The sequence below is a fragment of the Podarcis liolepis genome, assembly GCF_965112155.1.
Source record: "Podarcis liolepis genome assembly, chromosome: 6".
In the NCBI taxonomy this organism is placed as follows: Eukaryota; Metazoa; Chordata; class Lepidosauria; order Squamata; family Lacertidae; genus Podarcis; species Podarcis liolepis.
In genome coordinates this window covers 40,258,297-40,280,492 of record NC_139559.1, presented here as the reverse complement: position 1 = coordinate 40,280,492, position 22,196 = coordinate 40,258,297, and the positions used below count along the sequence as shown (strand labels likewise).

Genomic DNA, 22,196 nt, shown 5'->3' with positions numbered 1-22,196 from the left:
TGCAAGACTGGCTGCTCTGGCCACCTCGCCAGCTGCTCTGGCTTACAGCATCCCTCTGCTCTCACTGCTTTTCTAGAAGACGGTGAGACTCTTTTAGGGAAGGGGGCTTATTTTTCCTCATCAGGGTGGTTTGAATGAGGGAGCAAAGAAAGCTTCTTGAGTGGTTTCAGGAAGAAGAAAGAGTGTGACTCAGGCAAGAGGCAGGCTGCAGCTCAGAAAACCAACTAGAGCTCTGGAAGCATCTTTAAGGTGCAAGAGGCCCTTCGTAGAAATCTGATGAGGGAAAGTATCTATTGTGGTATTAATGCTGTAAATCTCTCTACCTATGCTCAACCTGAATCTTTGTAAATAAACACAAATATTGCTAAATGCCAGAAGGGTCCTCTGCCCTTATTTCAAAGGAAACTGATTCACACTGGAAGAACTTCTCACTCCTTGGAAAATTGGGGTCAGCAGTAACGTCTGGGTTTTCTCCTCTACTCCTTACAGTGGGCTGAAGAGGCAGCTCGTCCCCATCCTGGCAAGCATCCTAGAGGCTAATCAAGAGGAGTGCTGGGGCTTTGATCAGTTTTTTGCTGAAACCAATGACATCTTGCATAGAAAGATAATCCACGTCTTTTCTTTGTCGCAAGCTACCATGCACAAGATCTACATCCACTCCTACAACACGTAAGGATTGTTGCCTTGGGCAGAGAAGGGAGTAGAATCCAAGTGCCCTAATCTAATGCTCAGGCCAGAGTTTTACTACAGGTTGGCAAATTAGCTATAAAATAGTTGAGAAAGCTTAAGTTGCATATAAATAACAATATCCAGAACTGAGGATTGCTGTTGTGGCAGCACTCTGCATTCTAGAGGTGGAAAGTTGAGTTCTGGGTTTTTGAATATTGGAGATAAAGTATTTGGTTAAATAAATAAAGCTGATGTGCCTTGCTATTATCTCACAGGCACTGAATGTTTTGGAATTGCTGTATAAAAAAATAGGGTGACTCTTAAATTGCTGTTTCCTCCTAGTTTCTGACAAGATCAGAATATTCAACTGCCTATTTTTTAATGAATGACTATTGATTGAGAACCTATTAATTCTGCATGGCACAAAAACTTTGCTGACTTCACTTCTAGGAAGCAGTAGGTGGGTCACAGTCATGTTCACCTGGGTGATTAATGTTATGATGGCTGTCTTAGGGAGAGTAGTCATCTAGCAGAATAGTAATCTACAGTAGAATATATGAAATAGGTTGAGGCAGAAAGCCTGAATGATCCTGCATCAATTTAAGTGGGTCTAATAAAATATCAGGGACGCGGGTGGTGCTGTGGGTAAAACCCAGCGCCTAGGCCTTGCTGATCGTCAGGTCGGCGGCTCGAATCCCCGCGGCGGGGTGCGCTCCCGTTGCTTGGTCCCAGCGCCTGCCAACCTAGCAGTTCGAAAGCACCCCTAAGTGCAAGCAGATAAATAGGGACCGCTTACTAGCGGGAAGGTAAACGGCATTTCCGTGTGCTGTGCTGGCTCACCAGATACAGCTTGCCACGCTGGCCACGTGACCCGGAAGTGTCTTCGGACAGCGCTGGCCCCCGGCCTCTTAAGCGAGATGGGCGCGCAACCCTAGAGTCGGACACGACTGGCCCGTACGGGCAGGGGTACCTTTACCTTTACCTTATAATATCATTTTATTGATTATGATAATAATGACTATTATCATCATCATCATCACCATCAAGGGTTTTTGCTTTGCTTAGTGTTCAGAAGAGAACAGCAGGCACTTTCTCTTGAAATGTTAGTGTTCTGGGAGGAAGAGTTGCTCTGTAACTATTCTTTTTATCTTTGTTTTGAACATTTTATCCTGCATTTCTGTTAAAATAATCACGGTGACTTGGGAGACTAGTGTGACCCTAACTAAGTCTCTGTGGTCCCTATTTGACAATATTTGGCAGGGGGTAGGGTGTCATTTCATTCCCTACATCAGGTCTTTTTAACCCAGTTTTGAACAGCATCCATTCGGCTACTAGAATCAGGATATTTTGAATAATTTATTGAATGTGAGAACAAAGCTGGCTTGGCAAGTTTTCCTGGGGAAGGAATTCTAGAGAGGGTACTACTGCCTGTCTTGGATAAAGAAGGGGTGCTGCTTCATTGTAAATGAAAACAATGATTCTTTGTCCCTCTGCTTTGTGTTCTTTAGAGTACCCATATTTTTAGAAGATGTCTTCAGGCAAACAAATATACCTCCCCATCACCAGGAGTATTTCTTTGAGGGTTACTCCTATGAACTGGAGCCTAACCTGCAGGCACATCGTTTCCCCAAAACCACTGAAACCTGCCCTCTTATCATGCTGAGCACAGAACTTCGGGATCCAGTGATGCTGAGATACAGAGATCGTGAGTTTGTGTAGTTTTGCATGCACATAATCTCTTTGCCTGCCTTGAGTAGTTGCTTACTATGACTCTGCATTCATAGCTAGGTCTATACTCATTTTTGTGGTTGTTGTTTAGCTGTTTAGTCGTGTCTGACTCTTTGTGACCCCATGGACCAGAGCACGCCAGGCACTCCTGTCTTCCACTGCCTCCCGCAGTTTGGTCAAACTCATGCTGGTAGCTTCAAGAACACTGTCCAGCCATCTCATCCTGTGTCGTCCCCTTCTCCTTGTGCCCTCCATCTTTCCCAACATCAGGATCTTTTCCAGGGAGTCTTCTCTTCTCATGAGGTGGCCAAAGTATTAGAGTCTCAGCTTTAGGATCTGTCCTTCCAGTGAGCACTCAGGGCTGATTTCCTTAAGAATGGACAGGTTTGATCTTCTTGCAGTCCATGGGACTCTCAAGAGTCTCCCCCAGCACCATAATTCAAAAGCATAAATTCTTCGACGATCAGCCTTCTTTATGGTCCAGCTCTCCCTTCCATACATCACTACTGGGAAAACCATGGCTTTAACTACACGGACCTTTGTTGGTAAGGTGATGTCTCTGCTTTTTATGATGCTGTCTAGGTTTGTCATTGCTTTTCTCCCAAGAAGCAGGCGTCTTTTAATTTCATTTACTCCATACAAAATTGGCACCATAGTCCTGTTTATATGGAACAGAGATAGAACCCAGGAAGTTCCCTGCTCTGTTGCAGACTGGCGTTCATAATCACCCATACATATCCATATTTGTGGTTTGCATATTTTGGGCACTAGGTGTCAGTGTAGTTCCACAGCTGCAGAGCGACAGCATTTCTTTCCTAATGGGTGCACATTTTGCCCAACATTCACTATGGTTTCTGTTGCAGCAATGTCTTTTCCTTGATATGGAATGTGGGGAAAGCTTGTGATTTGATTTTTGATTTTTTTGTGTGTGTTTCAGCTGCTTTGGAGTTCCCAAAATTCCCCCCAAAAGTTGATGTCGTTGCAGATTGCAGCACAGCAAAGGTATACCTTGCTTACAAGCTTAGGAAGACTAGGGGCAATTTAGAAGGGCTGTTCCCTGTCTGTTTCTTACCCAGACAATACAAGAATTGAAGGCTTATGGCTGGCACCCGAGTTCACGGGCTCCGATATCCAGGAATGGCTGGGAAAAGGAGTAGATCAGGCTTCCTCAACCTCGGCCCTCCAGATGTTTTTGGCCTACAACTCCCATGATCCCTAGCTAGCAGGACCAGTAGTTAGGGATGATGGGAATTTTAGTCTCAAAACATCTGGAGGGCCGAGGTTGAGGAAGCCTGGAGTAGATTATTCAACACACCCCTCTTTTTCTATCACCTGAATCTGTGGCCAGAGAGAGATGAACTACAACAGCCTAAGCCCCAGGTGAGTCAAGTGATGGGATGGAGGAGAGAGAGAAACATTGCCCAAACCATTCCAGCTACTGCATTCGTTTTGATTCCGGGGGCTGACTGCAGCTTAAAAGGATAAACAACCTGCTGGATCAAGCCCAAAGTGTCGCTCATAAAATTGTTTGCAACTGTGATAGTTGGATGGCAAGCAAGGCTGCAACCTTCACCTGTGTCATTTAGCAGATATATATATGTCCTTGGAGCTTCGATTGAGTGATAGCCACTGATACGCAGACCTTTCAGAAGCATTTAAACTAGACTTCATTATGCCCCCTCCAACCTTACTGTCTTTGGAACATGTGCATCAGAATGCTTCCTCCCCACAGCTGATTTGCACTATAAAAATATCTCTGCTTCAGACAGTGACTCGTAAGCCTTGATCTCACTTCATTTCTTGGCTGTTATGAAAATGGAGCAAAATATCTCAGATGAGCTGTTGCACTGAAAATGGTTTTGTTTTCGGGGTTGTTGATGTTTTTGCTTTGGCAGCTTCTTTAAACAAAAACATATATTTACATTAATTTTAAAATGCTGTGGAATGCAAGTATGTGGAAATGTGACACCCATCGATTATGTAGCAAAAGGGTTAATGGATATTACAACTCAAATAGCATGATCCAGATCCCCCTCCTATGATGATGGAAACTGGAGTCCAACCATATCCACAGAGCCACAGGTTAGCCTCCTTTGCTTTAAAGGATAAATATTTCCAGCTCAAAATCCCCCTTCCCTCATCCTTGCTTCTGCTGTGCTCTGCTCCACTCTTGGCTTCAGGCAGGGAGAGGGAGGGAATTTCCTATAATGGCCAGCCTCTTTCCTATTCGGCGTTCTCCCTCCATCCCCAGCCACACATTAACTCCTGGTTTCTTGTCGTCTACATCGTCTCCCTCTAAGTGGTAACTTTCTAGGGTATTTTGGGGGCCCACCTTAATTTTGTGATAGTACGTTGTTTTAAATAGTTTTTTAATATTGTGTTTTAATGACCCCATCCTGGGATCTTCATGTGAAGGGTGATTAATTCTTCAACATCTCTGTGTGATCTGGATTTTGTCTCTGTGTATATCTGGGAACTCTGCAAGGTGGCAGCACTGCAGTTTACAGGGCAATCATATACACTGTTGCTTTATCCTTTAGGGTGTCCTGACTGCAACTCACCAGACGTTGAGGATATCTCAGTCCTTTCTGCAGTGTCAAGAGCTCATGCTCAGAGGCCTATATTGGGTGAGGTACGTAAAATATCTCCTGCTGGTGCGTTGCAAGCGATACAGCAGGGTCTTTTTGACAGCTGATTAAGGTGCCTTGAGCTTCCGTTCAGATCACTCATTTCCTCCAGCTTTCCCAAACAGCATACAGCATGCACATTTATGTGGCTGCCCAAAGGCCATACACCACTATTGCCTATTATAGCGAGTGAGCAAATGTTCACAACTGCTTGCCTAATTTGGGCCATTGTTCTCTGGCAAATGACATGTTTTCACTGACTGTCCCCTTCTTGTTTTTTCCTGTTTCTTTTTCCACTCAAGTCTCTTTTGCTCCGCATTCAAACTTGCCACGTGAAGGTGATGAGGACTGTGCTGGCCTGTCCTCTTGCCCTTGTCCCTGGGGGCAGCTATTCCTGCCTAGACGCAGAGAGCTTTCTACGTGTATTGGACCTACGGGCTTGCACATGCACAGACGAATGCACATTGAGCATTGGGTACTGCCAACTGTGTAAATGTTAGCTTCACAAGTGGTCTAGAGATGGGCTGCAAGGTGGGAAGTGCAATCCTGATCCTTCCCTGCTTGGTGACTTTGAACATTTGCGTTAAGGTCCCCGTTATCCTTCTACAGAGCAGTGAGCAAAGTAGCGCACAGGTTTTTATTGTTGCTCCTCATTCACAGAAGCATAGAATTGTAGAGATGGAAGAGACAGCAAGGGTCATCTAGTCCAACCCCCTACAATGCAGTTATTTCAGCTAGATCATACATGACAGATGGCCATACAACCTCTGCTTAAGAGCCTCTGAGGAAGGAGATTCACCGCCTTCTGAGGGAGTTCATTCCATTGTCAAATATCTCTCGTCATTAGACAGTTCTTCCTGATGTTTAGTCAGTAACTTGAGCTTCTTTTTACCCACTTTATAAACTTAAAAGGCAACAATAAAGCACTTGGTGCTTTATTAAAACAATATGCATAGATCCAGATGAAAACTTTGAGTAGGGGTTTTATAGATTCAGTGTTTTGTTTCCAGCATAATGAATATTATGTGATAACATTTTCATTTCTCTGTGCAAGTTTGCTTTTTTTCAAAATAACCAGTTTCCAGCCTAGTCAGTGGAACACCATGAATTTGCTTCATGTTACAGAAATAAACAGGCAGATAGTACGGAAAGTAGGGTGGTGATTATGGCAGGGCAGACATGCCTGTTGACTTTAAACCTTATAGCTATATAACTCTTCAATATTGGAGGTGAGTGTGTGCAGAGTGAATGGATACGGTGGCTTGAATTGTCACACTTTCCAACATGTCAGGAATTATTTTCTGAATATAGAATGTCAAAACGAGACAGGGAGACAATCATGTGGCTAATGTGGGAAGGAGCAGCTGAGCTGAAGGAAACATTAGCTGGTTTATAGACCAGAAACAATGTCTGTTCCTGGCTACTCCATACATTTTGTGGAGAATCCAGTTAACTAATAAACTCCAAGGCATTCTTAGAACAGTCATTTCTCACATTGTGCACAAAAGGCCTCAAGTTCCATTACAAGAAAGGGTTTATATAAAGAGGCATAGAGTTGTACTCACTCATTATATAATATTGTTATCTAACTTAAACAAGGCTGCTTCCAATGCAGTGTATACTCCAGAGCAGCAGTAGCTGGAGTGGGGATGGGACTAGAACTGAGCTGAAATTCCTCAGAAATATAACTCTGTATTCGGCAGCAGGAGTGGAAGGGCATCACCTTTGTCTTTGAACCAGCTTCAGGAAGGGCACAAGTACCTTTGTCCTCGCATTCTTCTCCAAGCTCACATTTCCTACACCCACGTATGTTTTGGTACTCCCATACTATAGCCTTCCTCTGAGCTTTACAGGAAACCAATAATTGGCTGTAAGGGCCAGACAAAAATCTAAGGAGCTCCTTAGATCATCGGTTGAGACATCCCTGTCCTAAAATATGGGGGGGGGGGGGAGAGATGTCAAATCAACCTTGCCTTTCCTTCTAAAATGCACTGCAAACAAATCAGTGGTATCTTAGACCCACATACTCCTGACTGCCGAGCTATATATTGCAAGAGAGATCCGTGATTGGTTCTCCCATTTCCCACCAATAATTGAACTTTTGTTTTGCAGGCAGCAGCAGCAGCAGCAGGGAAAGGCAGTGTTCAATCCTTGCTTTTGTGCACTGTTTTCCAGATCAGAATCTCTCCCAAAGTTGCCCTTCACTGTGCAATCCAGGAATTTTTGCTGTGGGTGGGGAGTGGACAGCTCACTTTTTTGTTGTCAAGAGAAGACAAGTCTCCATTTAAACAGGGAATAAGTGGAAGATTGTGGAATATGTGTTTTTACAGCATAAATGCAAGTCTATGCAAGGGACCTGAGGCCCATATAACCAGAAATTCTGGTGTTGCCCTTTTCTTTTTTTTGCAGTGAGACCCTGAAATTGGAGTGTCTGCGGATTCTAGAGAAGAAGCAAGGTGTGATGGCAACACTCAGTTGCTTGCAACGAGAAGAGATGAAGGTTCTGCTGCTGTAAGTGTTGCTTTTCAGTGGTAACTGTGATACTGCAGCCAACCTAGAACCCAACATGCATTACAGCAGTGGAACCCCCAGGACAGAACCTGGGAGCCAATGCGCGGGGCCCTATTCAGCAAAATTTGAATGAGCTGGCCCAGACTCAGCTGGTCAGGCTTACCACATTTTGAAATTAGTGAAGAAAAACACATTGTCATCTATAGAGAGAGGGGACCTATAAGACCATTAAATTCAGAGTCTTAAATTACTTAACTGCCCTGCTTTGTTGCATAAGAGGAGTATTCTGTCCTGCAGAAAGATGAGGCCCAAGTTCAGAGAAGTGCTTCGATTATCATGGGGTTAATAATGCTTTGGGATTGCAACTGCCTTCTCCCAATATTAGATGACAATATATCTCTTGTCACGGTTGCAGTGGGCTTTCTGCTTCACATGTGTGTTTTGTATGTGTGCTTTCCATTTCCAAGAGGAAGGTGCAGAAAGACTTCTTCCCTCTCATTCTGCAATATGTTTGTGTGTGTACATATGCATATATATGATCAAAGACATATCTCTTGAGGACAGAAGGTTGGAAGCTTCTTTGTATTCTGGCAAAGTAGTCCTTGTTCACTTTTAAAGGGGAAAATGCCTTGCTTCGGTAAATGGACAAACTGTTAGCTTGGCCAGTTTGCAATATCTGGACAGAAAGCGAGCAGAGCTATGTTCTTTGAGGATTGCTGCCTAATTTGGCTTTCCTGTGTTCACAAAGGGAGATAAATCAATGTTCTTGGTGGGCAAATAAGAGCTTTCCATGAAGCACAAAGTGGCTTTAAAATACGTTGCCTGGTCAACCCAGGAGGGGCGAGATGCTCTAGTCTAAACCAATCAAGTCTCATGATCACTTATCAGTTACCCAGTCTGCCTTTAAAACAACAACCCAAAACTCCATCTGCCTCTTGAACAATGGGCAGGGCTGCAAAAATTCAAGTTCCTAGAAGTCCCTGACACCTAGGTTGGGTGAAAGGTCAGATGCCTGGTTTCTCTTCGTCCTGTGTGTGCTGCTGTTTGTAGAAGCAGATGGCAGCAAAGAATGGATGGATCAGCATGTTTCATTTCACATGTGTTCATTCATATGTCTGTTCTATCCTATTTTTGTGTTAATTTTCAGTCTCCTGTAAATTAGAAGCCTCCATGAGCACAGGAGGCTCCCTGCTGCAGAGGTTTGCTCTTCAGCTCATGGGGGTCATGGGGGGGCTGTATACCAGGGGAAGGTGTGGCATGAAAGCTGGTGGGCCTTGCCAGTACATACAGCCCACTCTTCCTCACGTGAGTTTCACAGCATGAAGAAACAGCATACCTGAATAGTTTTGGCCTTTAGTCTGCTTCCTCAGCAAAATACTTTTCCTCACTACTTCAGTTCACAAACTGTAGCCACTGGCTACGGTAGAGGTAATCAAGATGGTGCCCATGGGCCTAGCCAGGGGGGCAGCTCCCCCTCCTCAATCAAGTAAATAAATAAAAATACCTAAACCAATTGCATCACAGATAACTTGGTTCTGCCTCCCCGTAACATAAAGCCTGCCTCCATAAAATAAATCCTAACTGTGCCCATGTTGGTGCCCTTCCAATACTTCCATCACTGGCCACATTGACTGGGTCTGTTGGGTGCTGGAATACCTTGGCTGCCCTTGGGCCAGAGCAGCCTTTCTCAACCTTGGGTCCCCAGATGCTGTTGAACTACAACTCCCATCATCCCTTGCTAGCAAGGGATGATGGGAGTTGTAGTCCAACAACATCTGAGGACCCAAGTTTGAGAAACACGGGGCTAGAGGGACAGCTCAAGTCAAGTGATGATTATTTCCGGGTATGCTTCAGCTCTGTCACCTCACAGTTGAGCTCTGTCTGAATGGAAAGCAGCAGAAGGTAGCAGCAGAAGACCAGAATCGTTCCAAGTCAACTATCCTCTCACTATTAACGCTCCATTCTCCATCTCACCAGCTCTTATGTTTGCAGCCTTGGGGAAAGATTTCTTCACAGAGCAGCCTAGAGCAGGGGTCAGCAAACTTTTTCAGCAGGGGACCGGTCCACTGTTCCTCAGACCTTGTGGGGGGGCGGATTATATTTTTTTTGGGGGGGGGAATGAACCAATTCCTATGCCCCACAAATAACCTAGAGATGCATTTTAAATAAAAGCACACATTCTACTCAGTGTAAAAACACGCTGATTCTCGGACCATCCGCTGGCTGGATTTAGAAGGCAATTGGGCTGGATCCGGCCCCCGGGCCTTAGTTTGCCTACCCATGGCCTAGAGGCTTGTCCAGATACCTCAGGGAACTTGGAGCAGTACTTCCCCAGATCCAGAGGGATTGTGCTGATTCCCTTGCAGCCAGCTGCACTCAGCTTGAGACAATTTGTTTGGGATCAAGTGTTGCTTGCTATCTAAATGGTTGCCTTCTCACATCCTCGCTGTGAAGCTGCCCTGGGGAAAAAGATATCTAGGGTTGTTGTTTTCTGGAATGCCTCCCATTTGCCCATTGGTGCCATATACTACTGAACCGGGAATGTGGAAAATCACCATCTGGAGGAGCTAAGAGATCAAATTTTTCCACAGCAGGAAGCTCTTAGTGCCTATTAAGTGCATCAAGATTCACTGCTGCTTACAGCCAGGTTGTGCTAACAGACAATTAAGGCCAGAGAAAGGGGATATAATTTGGGTGAAAGGGGACAATAAGTAGCCTCTTCTTCTTGGGGGGTTACCAGCAATAACAGAGGCAACTGCACTTTTTGAACATTTGTCCCCTGTTTCATAGGAGCTTAGAGTAGTGGACGAGTCTGGCTGAGATTTCTTATGTTCTGTATTACAGAGTACAGCAAAAATAGTGGAGCCACAGGGATGAAGTCAGAGAGCAGCACTGCAATTTTGAGCTTTGTGGAAGTGGGGGAAAGGAGACTGACTGCTTATTAAAATTTTAAAAAGCAAGGATGTAGGAGGATGAACATGTTTGCAAGCCCATAATTACCCAATGCCATCATCTGCCAGGAAATGGCCCAATAAATGCACAACCTTCACTTCTCCAGTTGACACCTTGGCCTCTCTTCCATGGGTCTCAGCTCTCCTTTCCCACCTCATTCCCTGGGTCTTCTCATTTCCAAATACAGCTGCCTCTTTGTCCCACTTGTGTCCCTGTGTTGTTGTTTCTCTCTCTCTCTGCTCTCCATCTCAGATTCCTAAGCTTTGGTTTTTCTTTCCCTGCAGCTTGTACGTAGCTCCAAATTCCTTTCCCCTTTGCTTTCTGGGAAACTGTGGTTTTACATCACCACCACACACAGACACCAGCTAAGAAAACCACTGCATTTTAAGTGCTGCTGTATGTGGACTGTTACTGCATGAGAGTTTCCTGTGATGCAGTGGGTGGCGAACAACACTTCTCTTCCCCACTCCCACCATGCCATTTTGAAAACTTTTTTCAACAGTTCTTCTTTGTATTTATGGAAATTTCTTGGGTAAATTGAATATTTTTTTCTGTTTTGGTTACTTTGCAGTTATAGAGATTGGTAAGCCCCTCTGAAGACTGATCAGAAACTGTTCTTCTTTTCTTTTTTATCCCATTCACCATAATAGGTACGAGACTATTGCTGGGGTTGGCGAGGTTCCAGAGATTAAAGGCTTGGCGGAACTGAAAACAAGACTTCAAGCTGTGAGTTATTCCCATGACCACCTGTTAATAGCAACTTAGACAGCTGAGAGTTCTGTGTGGCAACTTCTCTTGTATGCAAAAGGTCTGATCTGAGCCAGAGCTACTTGGGAAAAGAAGTAGCTGTGTAATGATTGATTAACACAAATGGGTTAAGGGAATAGAGCGGGTGGTCTTCTTTTTGATTGATGGTTTTACATATATACATGTTGTACATACATTCTTAGCGTTGCTGTGAGAACTATGATAAAGTTGGATTGTATCTAATGACTTTATATAAGTATCTATCATAATATGTGCCTAGTGCATGTGTGTGAGCAAGAAATGCTGGTTTTGTGTGTGTGTGTGTGTGTGTGTGTGTGTGAGAGAGAGAGAGAGAGAGAGAGAGGAAGGAAGGAAGGAAGGAAGGAAGGAAGGAAGGAAGGAAGGAAGGAAGGAATATAAGTTTTGCAAATCATAGATGCTCTGTAGTGAAACCTTCTGGTCTTCCATTTTGTCTTTTCTGGCTCAGGTTGAAGAAATTTCTAAATGTTTCCAAAGCATCTCTGATCACCAGTCGGTTGTGCAATGCATTCTGTCTGATGTGGGAAAGAAAAGGAGTCAAATAAAAGAAGTCAGAAGGTTGGTAGAATAGTATTTTCAGTGTTAAAGGCTGCAAGGCACTTAACACAGGAGTAAGTCTAGGTGAGCACAGTGGGGCTTAATTCTGAGTAGACATACATAAGCTTGAATTGCAAGACTTACTATAAGAGTAATGGTTGCTTAAATATCCATATCCTAAAAATCTAGAGGGTTTTGGTGATATCAAACCATTTGCTATCAATATAGTACAGAGGTTGATTTCTTACAAGTGATTTCTTGAGCCTGGCCCAATAAGGGCCTATGTCTCTGATATAACCCCATTCCAGTGGTTCCAAGAGGAGGAATATAATTTTCCTAGGGAATGAGATATTGTTGCCTTTGTGATAACTCCACAATAGATGTCCTCTTAGGAAGTGTCCTCTTCTAACCAGGCTCTTGTAGATGGATCACCTGTTCTATGTGTTTTCAAGTAGCCAAAAGAATACTTGTTTGTTTGTTCATTTCAAATTTCTTGTCTGAGGCTCATGGGGTGGTTTATAATATAAAAACACAAAAATATAACATAATAGCAAATGAAAACAATATCACTCTCCCCGTGGAGTGGAAATACTCCATTTTATTTATTTAAAATATTTAGATGTCACTTTTGTACCAAAAAGGCATTCAAAGTAGTTACAAAAAAGGAACACTAGAACAACAAACCTGATGTTCATTAGTTCGGTATCAATGTTTAAAAAGAACTAAACCCACCAATAAGCAGCAGATAAAAACAGTATCCCTTGTATAGTCTTTCTTACCTCATCTATGCCAGTCTAATCAGTTCAGGTGGTATTGCTTATACAGTAATAGACTTTGGTTATTGGCATTCACAAGAAACTAGTTCTCTTTGTGGACTGTCACCCCTCTAAGCTTCCTTACCAAGCCATATTATTAATGCTGGCCAGCAAATGGCTTTGTGACACTGACTATGATGAGCACACTATAAAAATAAGTGACAATGTAAACATAGCCTTGATTAAACTCCAGCCACTGGGGAAGCAAACAGCAGGTTTCCAAGTGCAATCTATTTTGCCTCTTCTGTCTGGAGAAGCTCAGCCAGGCTCTGTCTTCGTTGATACCTTAAACATGTCTCAAGAGATCCTATGTTCAAGCTTCAGGTAATAATAGTCTTGTGACCAGGGCCAAAAACATCCCTCGGTCTGAATATGCATAATCCTCCAGCAGTAAATAGCACATTCTCAGTGAATGGAGCAGTGCCTGATACCCCGCCTCTCAGAAAAAGCAGCTATAATGAGAATGAGTTGTGGAATCATGTTGATGAGATGCAAGGGGCAGTACTGATAAGGTATGGTATCGAGCATATATGCAACCCAGGGAAGGAATGATGCCCTAGGATGCTTCAGGCAGCAGTTTGAACCTGGCAGGAAAACCTTCACCAACATGTAAATTTAGAAATGAACACCTTCCTACACCTGTGAACAGGTGAGCTTGGCTAGTGGATAGCATGCAATCTCTGTACATAATTGAGACTACCGAAAATGAGTTCTTTAAGTTGTGATGCAGCCATATAGGCAGCTAGAGAAGTATTATATGGCCTATCAGCTGAAGCATCATTTGGAGAGATATCATATGGATCAGGGCAGGGAACAGGGCAATATAATAGAGGTAAGAAGTGAGAAGCCCTTGGTAGAAAACTATCTTGCGCTGGGGAGGAGGAGGAGGATGCCTGGCCATGACTTCAGACCTTCTGCTGAAGCTCTTCTCAAAGTGCCTTCCTCAGCTGAAGTGTGCTATGTAGGCTTCTTTGGTGCTGGTACCCCAGTAATGGAACACCCTTTGTATATTTTTAGTTGCTGCCACAATATTGTACATGTTATGGTATTATTATTTTAGTTTTCTTTGTTATTGACCACCCTAGAAACTGTTGGATGAAGGGTGGCTTGCAGATATTTTAAGTGCATGCAGCCTGGTGAGTAACTGGGCTAGCATTTTGAAGTCCCTTGCTACGCTGCTGCTGGAGAGAGGTGAGGCTTGTAATCAGGGAAACCTCCATGACAAGTGTCACAGGAAGGAAAGGAGCATCACTTGTTTTAGTGTCCGTTCTTGGATGTGTTCATTCCTCTCAGCTGACCGTCTCAGTACTTGTCTGCCATGCACAGCTTGTACTGATCTCATTCTTGCTTATGCAACAATTGTGTGTAATACTGGCTTATATGTGGGTGATGCATTTCATGTTGGTGCATAAGACACAGTTCATTATAGCTTAGTTTCTCACTTCCAACTTCGTGCCAAAATGCTGAGCAAGCAGAAGCTCCCATCCATATGCCTTGGTAGGAAAATAATGTTTCTTCATTTAATTTACATTTCTCACATTACATTATCTTAGCAATTTGGCTGGTGAAAGTGGTTAGTTCACATTCTCAATTAGTGCTAAGGCTTCCACTAGATGCATCATTCCAGCGTCTGGCACAGCACTCAGGGATTTGTACAAGAAAACCGGCATCAACATTGGCCTCGCTGAGACAGATTGAGTATACCAGGGTGGACGTTGCTAAAACCAGCTCCAATGTTCTTGTCTGTCTGAGCTCTTTCTGTGCCTGAGCAAGTCTTTAAAACTGTCTGTGCTCCAGTTTCCCATCTGTAAAATAGGATTAGCAACTCACCTCTTCTCCTTGCAGAAATGGTGTGAAGACTTATGGAAAAGAGTGTAATGGACCAGATGCTGTAGTAAAGAGGAATAAAGAAATGGGGGGGGGATAAATACTTCAGATAGTTAATAGAGTATAGTGGGCTTCGAGTATAGGCTTTGAGCCTTTGTTTTCGACATGATCAGAAGAGTCGTGTGGTGCAGAGCTATTGCATTTGGATGAACATTTTATATCTCAATTGACATTGTAATGATGCAGTTCAAGATTTTACTGTACCAGAAAGGCCAATGCATCTTTCTCAGCATCCACAGCTGATTCTCCTGTTTGTGTCTTCTAGGGACAGACAGGTGTTGGTTCACTGATATCATTGAGGGCTTGCAAGAAAAATTATATGATTGTGCATCAGTTTCTAGATTTCTGGTGAAGGCTGTTCATACTAACGTTGCTTCTTGTGATGTAAGACTGTGCTTGGAACAGAGCTAACAACGAGAGTTAGTGCTGTAGCTGTCTTGCCTCCCACTCATTCCTTTCTGGACCAGGTCCGCTGGGAGTTTTGTTACAGCAGACACAGCCCTTGGCCCATGGTGGCATTGAACTGATTAGTTCCTTTCTTTCTATCTTACAACTGGCTTCCAAAACTGGTTCTTCAGCATCCAGCAGATGGAGGCTTGCCTTGACAAGATGCAGCTTATCTACACCCAGTTCAAGAAGACCCGGAAATGCAGGGGTGAGTTGCTAATGTTGATAGTCTCTCTTATGTAATCATCAGCTTGCACAGATTTCATAAATCAGAGGTCTGTTAGCCACTACCAGGGCAGGTACGTCTTTAAAGGGTCTGATTAGGCAGATTCCTTGAAATACTCAAATAGCCCCAAGCAGGCATCTTAGCAGCAGTATCTTGAAACAAACAAAAATGCCATGTGGGCACTACTGTACTTGGGGATTTGAGCCATCCATTCAGCAGCACCTGTACCGATAAGATAACAATTCTGAAAGCTCTGGCTAATCTCAAGGCTGCTCACCCCAGTCTGAAAAGTATGAGGCTTGTGGCTGCTTTGCGTGCAGGTGCTCATATCTGCTAAGTGCCTGTGTAGACGGTGTCAGAACAAAAGTTTATTGTCTCAAGTGCCAACAAAGTTTCTTCTGTCACAACAAAAGGGAAACTTGTAAGCCTTGTTTTATTTTTATTTTATTTTTTTTCTGTGTGTGTGTGTGTGTGTGTGTGTGTGTGTGTGTGTGTGTGTTTCATCCCTGGGGTCCTCACAAACCGATAAAAATGAAGGAACTGCTTCTAGATTGCAGGCAGAGGCAGAGGTAGTGATGTGCTGGAAGCACCTAGAACAGGTGTGGAGGGCCTTTTGTTTTGCTGCATCAAAACAACATGTATAGCTACCCCTCTGGCAGTTTCTCCCCCACCCACCGCTCATTGGTTTTCACTGGAAATGTGACACCTCCCTGTTTCCTATTGGGCTATCTCGCAATATACCGTATTTTTTCCGTGTATAAGATGCCCCCATGTATAAGACACCCCCTATTTTGGGGGACTCCAAATTAAGAAAACACCCCTTAGCACAACCCATGTATAAGACGTGCCCCAATTTTAAAACTTTTTTTGTTTGTTAAAAAAACTAGTCTTATACACGGAAAAATACGGTACTTTATGTGAATAAAGTATTAATCTGTGAAACTGCAAAGTCCTGAAGTCATTCCCTGGAAAATCTACTAATAAGTTGCATTTTCTTTCTAGGCCTGGGCTACAATGAACAGCAGATCCACAAGCTGGATAAGTAAGTGTAAGAGTTTGTGTATAACAGACCAGCTGAGTATCGAACACTTCTGGTTTGTATTCTGTTGGTCTGCGGTTGGCCATTAAACTTTCCTGAGCTGCTCGTGCTCAGATTGTCTGATTCAGGAATGAGTCATACTATATCAATCAATAAAGTTTCATTGAGGCACTTGAATAACAACCACCTCATAATAGCCTTGCGACTGTTGAGAACCGGCACCCTTCCTTGTAGTAGGAGGAATATCACATGTAAGGGGAAGACTAGCTTCTCCCCTTCCATCAGCCGAGACAGGGAATGGGCTTTCCCTGCTTATAGGAACACAGCAATATGCCTTATACCAAGTTAAAGTATTCATCCATCTAGCCTACTGTTGCTCTAAAGTCTCAGACTGAGGTTTTTCACATCGCTGATTACCTGATCCTTTTAACTGGAAATGAACTGAATTAGCGAGTTTCTTTGTGACTAATGATCTTGTTGCATTAGTGTGGGTATGGGTGGGTGTTTGCTTGTGGGTTGTTGTTTTTCAAATGCTTAAATTATGAGAAAAATTGATGAAATAATGAACATTTTATTTTGTTTCATTTTCAGGGTGAATTTAGGACATTTAGCAAAAAAGGTTCTTTCAGTTTTCCAGGACAACTGTTTGCAGCAATACAAAGCTGCTCTTTTGGCACATGGAATTATAATGAGGTAACAGTGTTCCTAGCACATACTCTCACTGGCTGCCACTAAAGCAACAATGCTCATTTATTTTATTGCACCTATATCTTACCTTTCCTAGAAGGTGCTCAGGGTGGCATATGTGGTTCTCTCCCTCCTCATTTTATCTTTGCAACAACCCTAGGGAGCTAGGTTAGACTGTAAAATGGGGGCTGGCCCAAGGTGAGTTTCATGACTAAGGTGGGATTTGATTCCTTGTCTCCCAGGTCCTAGTCCAACACTCTTACTGCCACACCACAATTTTCCCCATTCCAGGCTCTCATTCCATATGGAAGCCTAATTTGCTATGTTACCATCATTGAATTGTACACACATACGGTCAATTCATGCATGATAAACACAGACCTCCTAGAAGAGACAAAATGGGCTTCATTTGGAAGGTGAAAAGAGAAGGGAAGTTCAAGAGAGGAGCTGAAAGCTGCATTCTACATCACCTCTGCAGATGTAAGTCCTGCCCCTTATTGACAGTTATGTCCTGTGCTGCTTCAAAACACATTTCTGCCAGGGAGGAGATTTTCCAACTGGGCTTGCTGCCAAGCCTCATAAGGAGGGCAACATCAGAAAGCTGGGCAAAGGCTTAAATTCATAGCCCCCTCTCCAGCATCTCTCTTGAGTACTCCCCCAACAATAAATTTATTTATTTATTATATTTCAAGTATTTATATACCACCTTTTAGAAAGGATCACAAGTGTTTTACAAAAACACACACACACCAGAATTAAAAATAGTACGTAAAGCAATGTAATTTAATAATATGTTCTAGAAAACATCAGAATTCAAAAGTAGGATTGTACTCATTCAAGACACATCCCCTCACTCAATACCCACACAAATTTCACATCTGCTAACACATCTCAGTCAACCTCATCTATTTGTGAGGTTCTCTGTTTGAATAGAGAGTGTTTATGGGATCTGCAAAATGCATCTTGTCCTAATTTGCTATACCATGCCAGCAAACATTTCCAGACAAAATGAAGACCTTTGAATCAAAGTGATGGCATGGAGACAAAACGGAGGTGAAATTGTTCTCATTGGCAATAATACGGTTGCATCCAGTGAAGTTGTCTTGTTGCCACAATGACTTCCACTTTTGCAACAGGATTTCCTCGCTCTCTCCTTTCCCAGTGCAATAAAGGGCTGGGGGAAATCCCCAAAGCAGATTGGAGGTTATGGAGGTGTGCTGGGAAAGGAGAAAAAAAGCTCATCGCGCAGGAGGAAATCCTTATGCTAGTGGGATGACTTTGTTGGATGCAGCCCATTCCCTTTCTATGAAAGGGACATTGCTTCTTTTCAAGCTCTGTATCTAGCTTTGTGATTGGTTGTCAGAATGAGTTGTGTTCATTTTTCTCATTAGCATCTAGTGCCTTTCTGAAATCTTGGAATTAACTAGGCATAAGAGTTTATTTCCCCCCTCATGATATAGTGCACAGCAGGTTAGTTGACATTATAAACAAAGACATGCTGTCGAGCTGACGTTAGTACTCATTTCACTGGACTACACACTGCAAATCTTCCCAAGCCTTTGAGTTGGAATATTGATGAACTTCTTTGTTTTCAGTATCAAGCAAGCTTCTCATACTGGAATGAAGCCATTATTAAGACAAAGAGCAGCACTTAGAAAGAATGATTTTATGTTAAAGGGTGTTTGGGGAATAATGCAAAGAGCAAATTGCCCAGTGGTGATGGAGAGTCATGCATTGACTTATTACATTGGAGAAAAGTGCAGTCACTTAAGGAAGTAACTGCAACCCCAACTGGGGGGTTTTAATTGCAAAATGCTTTTGAAACACAGCAGCTTTTTCAATCGGGTTTCAAAGGGCCTGAAGGTTTCTGATGATACTAATCATAATCAGGGTTGCTTGAGGACTTCACTGGGACTCATCTGATGATCCACATCTACCAGAATAAGTTGTGGGTTGGACTTGTAGTCCTTCTGTACCTGGACTCCATCAAATTCTACAAGGTGGTCCAAGGGCTGGCTATTTGTTTTTAACAGGTAGTAGCTGCTTGCAGTGACTCCAGAGTATATTACTGCTTCTGCACAGTGAAAATGAGACCAAAATGCCCCTGGAACTGTGGAAGTAACTTACTTCCAGAGCTCCAGGGAGATTTTTTTTGGACACGTTTTCATGGTACAAGGCAGCAGTGCACTTTTCAGATGCTCCAGATAACTAGAACATAATTTTTCTTAAGAAAATGAAATGCAAAGCCTTGAAACACATTGTAAGTTCCTTTTTTTTAAGGAATTAAATGTGTGTGGATTTTTGTTGTGAAAAAGAATCTATCTTTAGTCATGATTAGTCTTTCCTTGCTGTGACAAAAGCTGTCACACAGGTTGTCAAAACTGAGGAGTTCAGAATCAAATTAAGCAGCAATGACATTGGAAGGAGATTCAAGAATCAGTTCCACCTCTGAATCATGCTGAAGTAAAATATAATTGCATTAGGATGATGAGTAGATACAACCACTTAGATAGCTTTGTTGCATCCTAGTAGATACCACGTGTGAAAGATTTGCATCCTGGTGCAGATTTAAGGTGGTGTTTTTTTTAAAGAAGCTTGATAAGTATGAATATGATCTGCTTTAAGGCTTCCATCCTACATCCAATTACTTCAGATTGAGTTAAATGATTTACTCTTGTGTAGACACATATAGGTTGGTTTCAAAGGGAAGGAGTGAAGCATGTACATACCTTTTCTGTTGAAATCAGTGGAACCTAGCTCATGCTCTGCTTTTAACTTTAAATCTATCCACTTCATTGAGTTAATAACCAAATTACAGTTTACAGTTTTCACAGTGATAACCCATCTCCCTGATATCTTTATAGGTTTTGGTTTCTAGTATTTTAACAGTTTATACCCATGGTATATCTTTGGCAGATATATGATCTTGCAGAAAAGTATAAATATTGTTAACTAATATGTGCACATCATATTGCAACATTTCATTTACTGTTCCTTGATATCCAGCAGTGCTGTGATCTTCAGGGGTTGTTATTTTTGTGTATATGTGTTTCTTTGTTTCTAATTGCCTTTTTTGCTCTTGGTTTAACAAGTTCCCTATTAGCTCCTTTCTCAATCCCACCAAGGCACAGAGCAGAATGAAATAGAATTAATTCTATGTTTCCTTCATTTTGTGTATTTTACTATTTTTATTATGTTTTAATTTTTAATGCATTCTACTTTGAGGGGCTTCTGCCCAAAAGTGGTTTGTAACTTTCTAAAATAAAACCCACTTGCCTATTTATTTCACCTTTGTTGCGATGAAAAATGACCAATCAGTTGTGGCTGCTTTTATGTCCCCACTGTGGAAGGATGTGTAGATCCAGAATTGGCCTCCACAGTCACTCACTGTTAAGACCCTGTTCATGAAAGACAATCTTACTCGGCTAGGAGTGATTGTCAAAGGAGAAGCTTTGATGAGATGCCTGGCAGGGTGGGGAGTCCTAAGTAGCTTCTCAGAGGGAAAAACTCTATCATTTTTTGGAACATCATTAATGCTGTATGGCTTTGCTATTCAAATCCATGGGGAACTTTGTGGACCTGATGAATCTTTGTGGCTGAGCACTTCTTTCCATTTTAGAAAAACCTAAGCTCAAAGTGCCTCCTTAGAAGAAAAGAAATTAGCAACTATTTGACTACACTTGTTGTCTTATCCCTTCAGGAAGGTGTTTGACCTGAAGAAGAGTTTGAAGAAGCTGAACAGATCTTTAACCTCCTGTAGTGCAGAGATGTCTGGGTGCCAGGATTGCCTTGATAAAGTACAGTGGCGATGTTTTTCTTCTGCTGTTCAATCCATTTCAAAAACCAACAGCAACTTGAAATTAAATTTAACTATGTCCAGTTTATTATAGCTCTAATCCATGGGTTGTCCCCTGTGTGTGTGTGTGCGCGCGCTCAATCTGCTCTGGGGATTCCCAAAGCCTCTGGTTCAGATTTGGGAGCAATGCAGGGGGAGGAAGGGAGGGAAAGTTCTGTTGCATGAGCAGAAGTAATTCTGTGGTGGCTTGGTTAGATTCAACCCCTTATTTGTACCTCAGTTGCTTTGTGTCCCAGCTATCCAAATCCACAATGTCACCCCCATGTGTCACTCTGTCAGGGCCAGATTTAGGTTTGATGAGGCCCTAAGCTACTGAAGGTAATGGGACCCTTTATATGTGCAGCTGTCCTTTGTCAACAACAAATTGTCACTGTTTTTTGTTCTGAGTATATGCTATATGTCCATGCAGAATGTAGGCACCCTTTAAATAGAAATGAGCAAACTAGTGATATTTTGGGGAGCAGGCGGGGCCCATTACTTACACCATAGGAGCCTACACAATCTAAAACACTGTTGCTGTATGTAGGTTTTATTTTATTTGCTTTTTATCTTATATTTTGGAAATGTACATCCAGTTTTGTTTCCTTTAAATTTTTGAGGGGCCCCCAAGAGAATGGGGCCCTAAGCTATAGTTCATTTAGCTTATACATAAATCCGGCACTGCACTCTGTCATAAAATATGGCTTTATTTTCACATTAGATTAGCTCCATTCTCTGAGGGGTGGAGTTGAAGGGTAATAAAGTTGAAGGGCAGAAAAGCAAAACAAAATTGTCCAAGGATGGGCAGTACTTGGGATATAAGGACTGCTCTTGCTTGTTTGAATGCTTAGTCTGCTCCTCCACAGACCACTCCCCAAGACCCTGCCATTTCCTTTTGTCTTTTTCTTGATACCACCTTGTGCTGGAGGAATTTTTCAGCATCTTTTGGACTTCACCAGAGTTATTTCAGGCTGGCAGGAATCCAGGACCAAAAGATTAATTCAGACAGGCAACTAACCAGCTGTTTATGTTGTGAAGGTCTCACATTGGGCAAGAGTTCCACCCAGTGATGTAATGAAATAATGGTTCACTGGAGAGTTGCCCCATCAAAAGCAATGGAGCCATAATTGCAGTTACTGCATACATAACATGGTTGCCTAAATCCAGCCTAATGGAGACAGTAATAGTAATAGGACTGACACTTTTTAAACACCACTTGTTGCAAATAGGATGCACTTTTAACTGGTATATGCAAAGGAACATTGTACATTTGTTTTTGTTCTGTTTTGCTTTTTGCTTCCCCTGAAGATTTTCCATGGACAGTAGGACCTTTCATATATATTAATTGATTCTGGCATTTTGAAAGGCAATTCGCTTTTCATAATTTCATGTACCAAGTGTAGATGAGAGCTTGGTACGCCTGTAGTGATCTGTGGTGTTTTTCATTTTC

At 42.6% G+C, this 22,196-nt stretch overlaps 1 protein-coding gene across 3 annotated transcripts in view; it reads left to right on the top strand.

The window, feature by feature from the left end:
• The window catches only part of IKBKE (inhibitor of nuclear factor kappa B kinase subunit epsilon), a 35,459-nt gene that overhangs the window by 11,689 nt on the left and 1,574 nt on the right, over positions 1-22,196 (top strand). For all 3 annotated transcript variants that reach the window (XM_083508866.1, XM_083508865.1, XM_083508864.1), the window contains exons 8-18: positions 490-669; positions 2,178-2,374; positions 3,335-3,399; positions 4,938-5,029; positions 7,434-7,535; positions 11,138-11,213; positions 11,722-11,831; positions 15,091-15,167; positions 16,188-16,227; positions 16,816-16,917; positions 20,612-20,708. In XM_083508866.1, coding sequence (XP_083364992.1) covers positions 490-669; positions 2,178-2,374; positions 3,335-3,399; positions 4,938-5,029; positions 7,434-7,535; positions 11,138-11,213; positions 11,722-11,831; positions 15,091-15,167; positions 16,188-16,227; positions 16,816-16,917; positions 20,612-20,708 — 1,138 coding nt within the window. The remainder of the gene's footprint in view (positions 1-489; positions 670-2,177; positions 2,375-3,334; positions 3,400-4,937; positions 5,030-7,433; positions 7,536-11,137; positions 11,214-11,721; positions 11,832-15,090; positions 15,168-16,187; positions 16,228-16,815; positions 16,918-20,611; positions 20,709-22,196) is intronic.